General features: G+C 30.6%; 1 protein-coding gene across 1 annotated transcript in view; it reads left to right on the forward strand.

Annotated features, from left to right (window-relative positions):
• Window positions 1-551: 551 nt before the first annotated feature.
• Window positions 552-4,228, forward strand: part of LOC111619480 (forkhead box protein O-like) — a 29,170-nt gene continuing 25,493 nt past the window's right edge. Inside the window, exon 1 of the mRNA XM_023361204.1 lies at window positions 552-1,337. Coding sequence (XP_023216972.1) covers window positions 993-1,337 — 345 coding nt within the window. The 5' untranslated portion in view covers window positions 552-992. The remainder of the gene's footprint in view (window positions 1,338-4,228) is intronic.

The raw sequence follows: 4,228 nt of genomic DNA on the forward strand, positions 1-4,228 counted from the left end.
CATAAATACAGCTTTTTTATATGTATATGAACGTAAAATAATCTTGTATCTTTTATAATAAAGAAATCCTAGCGAAGTAAAGGCGTTAATGCATTTTACGACTTGCATAAATGTTCGATATAAAGTGTAAAAATGTCATTATTCAAATGACTATACACATAATGAAATGAATATTTTAAACAGATTTTTTTGTAAAAACATGCTTAAAAATTATATAAAGCCTTAAATATAAGTTTCTAATCTATTTGTGGCTTGTAATCGTATGTAAGTTGCACTAATATTTGCTATCGTATGGTATTAAAAAAGTTATAATTCAATAAATGTAGAGTGAAAACTTGGTCGGTGATATTTTATTACTGTTAATCTTGAGAAGAAAATACGATTAATGAATTCATAAGGCCACAAATTCAATCATTAAGTTCATTAAGTAGCAGCGTTTTTCCCGATAGCAAAGAGAAAAGCGCCATCTCGCGGACAAACCGAGCAATCAGATCGTCACGAAGAGCGATGACGTTTGTACTGACGTCAGCGACGCTGCGTGGGAAGGCCCAGCAGAAAGCGAGAGAGGCAGAACACAGTCAGACTCGCTGGTGTTAGGATGTTCGTTCTGACTGCTATTCGGAGGAAACTTGAAAACTCCTGCTAGAAGCAGACTGTATTATCATTTCCTATTACAGTATACTCTTACGAATTGTTACTAGTTATTTCAACAAGTGTGTTTGCTTTTCACGTTTTTGTGTGAGCTTCGAGTTCTCGAAGATGATACGATTTTCGAGCAGCGATGTCCAGCGTACTGTAATTAGTTGACTTGATCAATATGAACTAGAAGAATGGCCATTTGAAGTCTGATAGTGTCGCCTTTTTACGTACAGTAGTATAACCTGTTGATCATTCTACCACTACTTGCTGACTGCGCATTGACTGGCGCTCGTCATATCTCTCTCCTCTTTCTGTAGTTTGTTGTAGGATTTTTGTGTGCCGCTGTTCGAAATATGGATATGTCAGACATCGATCCGAATTTTGAACCACAGACACGTGCCAGATCCAATACTTGGCCTTTGCCCCGACCAGAAAATGTGGCCGATAAAGACGATGACAAATCGACTATGGTTCAAGATCATAATTCGAGTGGAGTTGATCAATGTGGCCAACCTCCTAAAAAAAACTCGTCTCGTCGAAACGCTTGGGGTAATATGTCTTACGCTGAACTTATAACACAAGCGATACAGAGTTCACCGGAACAGAGATTAACGTTGTCACAAATATATGATTGGATGGTACAAAATGTTCCTTATTTCAAGGATAAAGGAGACAGTAATAGCTCCGCCGGATGGAAAGTGAGTATTGTGTATATCTGTTTTAGTCGTAAAAATAATTTGATCACGTGTTGTTGTGTTTGTTTAGATCATGTGACTGGCAAGAAGGCGTTTGTATTAGCCGCCAAAGCAAATAGCCAGAAAGTTGGTATTCATCATTGATAACTTATTGCGAACTATGCAATTGTCCTTGGAAGGTTGCCATCAGTTTCCCCTACTCTCAATTACGAAATCTCTCTAGTGTGTTTTAAAAATCTAATATTGTTCATTGCTTCTATAATTTTAGAATAGAATTACGATATATTTAACTCGATAGCTTATCTTTTCGTCTTTTCCAAGATTTAATTAAACTGTTTGTTATTTTTATGGCTCAATTTTAGCCAAGGGTTGAAGTTTTTCAAGTAACTCGGGTTATAAAGTGCCTGAGGTATTGCTAACCCCATCGTTCAGACACGTCGCCAGTTTTTGTGGGTGACGTACGGTTTTGACCTTATCTCCGCTTCACCCTAAGCAACTTTTAGTACGAAAATGGAAAAGACCTGGTTCTATTTAAAAATGAGAATAATAGAGTTATTTCGAGATCAGGCTGCCGTTTTCTTTCATTTAATTTACGTGTTACATTGTCCAGTGTAGCATGATAAATTTTCAGGTCAAAAATTTTCAGAAAAATTTGCTAGATTATAGGGGACATTAGTTGGCAGTTTTTTCCTTTTTTTTTATTAATAATTTCAAATTTGTAATGACAGTGCACAAAGTGAACTTATTTTTAAAAGCATCTACCACTTTTTAATTGATTGCTAGCACTTCTATAAATTATTACTCTATATTATTTATTTATTTATCTACTAATGTTTTTAAGTAAATATACACAAGTATAAAAAAGTCTAGTTAAAAGGCATAAATTAATTAACATTTGTAATTTTTATGAACAACCCTCGTTCTCTCGTAATCTAGTAATGGGCGTTTATAGTTAGATATATGCTACCAACTAATGACCTGAGATCATGGGTGTATCCTATCAAAAATTAAAATTATATTTTATCAAGATAGAAAAACGTAACAGATGTCATTAACAACATACTGCGATAATTCTGACATGGATGAATAAGATCTTGTTGGCGTTTGAAAATTGATTTCTTTTCTAGTCTGGTAACCTCAATAATTTCTTTTTAAATTTAAAATTTTATAAAGAAACAGTTAACTAAGCATATAAAAGTAAAAATATTTTTTAAAAGTTGAAAAATTTATTTAAAACAACCGTAGTTGATTACGATAAAATAAAATAAAGGTTTAGGTATTCTATTAGTATAAGTATAATGTGAAACTGCCATTTTGTGATGGATAGAAACTAAATTAAGATAATTTAACGAGTAATTTTACGCCGTTGGTTGACACGAAAACGATAAAAGCTAAAATCACTGGCAAGAGGACAGACAACTTCTGCACCCTTTCACTCACCGACTGGTTTGTACACGACAGGACCACCACAGTTATAAACATTAAAGCAGGAATCCTTCCTTAGTGGAAAGAGTTAAGTAAAATTTATTGTCCCAATAAAAATAAAGAGTTCAATTAGGAATAAGTGGTATATGGTCGCTATACAAATAGCTCCGAACTATAGAATTTTGTAAACAGAAAAATTGGCTAGATACAGTACATATTCATTCATATTAAGTAATGATAAATTAAGTTTGATAAAATGAGTATAAATACTTATCTCTGGTTTTTACTTTTATATATTTGTATTAGATATGAAAATTTTTAAGTGTTGCTACTATATATTCATATCGCTTCAATTAAATGTAAAATAAAAATGTGCGCGTTTATAATTTAAAACAAATTTTATGGATGAAATATTCTAAAGATATCTTATTCAGTATAAACGAATTTCGTCAAACGTTTAGAATGATCGAAGGAGTCTCCAGATAAATTTGCATATCTTTTCAAAACATATTTAACTGATTTGTCGTCTATTGTTAAAACTGGATCTTTTGATCTCGAATATATTCAATTTTGCTAATTGAAAGACGAGTTAAAAGATTTTGTGGCTATTTTAATTATAATTGAAGACTGTTTTATCTCTTTGATTATTAATAATCAAAATATTTATCTTTCTGGAAACTTGACTAAGATGTATTTGGTACATTAAAGAAATTTAAACAAGTCTAAAATTCTTTAGTTTGTAATGTACTGTTGATTGGCAAAACTAAAGATTGTATTCATTTAAATGCGTTTATATCGCAATATACTTTAAAATATCTTAAGTCAATATAATATAAAAGACAATAAATCAAGTAAATATTTGATTGTAAATTCCTTACCGATAATAATATAATTTTCTAATTTTTCTTTCGTTTGAATTAACTTCCATTATATTTTCTTTTGTCGTGTTGGTTTTCTGTATAAATCGCAAAAAGTGCCTGATATACGAAAGATTTGTGGCTTTTCCAAGTGATTTATCTTCTGACCATTGGTTTTGGTTGTATAACTAGATATACTTTTGAAAAACTGCTATAATCGCTGAAAGAATCACAAATAATATTATTTTTCTTATTTATAGTTACAATAAATTTATCTGGACATAGAAGAAGCAGTAAAACTTTATAAATAATGTTAATAATGTTGTAAATGTATATTCTAAATATTTATATTTTAACAGATGAAACAATAGAAATCATGTAAATGTGCCAGTTATTTGTTATTCTAATTAGGAAACTTTTTTTTGAAAAAAAAATCTCGTTTTAAAATTTTTACGTGACCTTATTGACATAATATTGATAAAAACAAAAAAAAAAAAACAGTTTCTAAACATTTTTCAATATTTATTTATGCTAGCAGAAATTTCAAAATGGGTAAATGATGGATAATCCATCACTCCATTAATGATTAACGATAATTTATTTAAAAAAAAA

The sequence above is a fragment of the Centruroides sculpturatus genome, unplaced genomic scaffold (genome assembly GCF_000671375.1).
Source record: "Centruroides sculpturatus isolate CEXI.00-Female unplaced genomic scaffold, Cexi_2.0 scaffold166, whole genome shotgun sequence".
In the NCBI taxonomy this organism is placed as follows: domain Eukaryota; kingdom Metazoa; phylum Arthropoda; class Arachnida; order Scorpiones; family Buthidae; genus Centruroides; species Centruroides sculpturatus.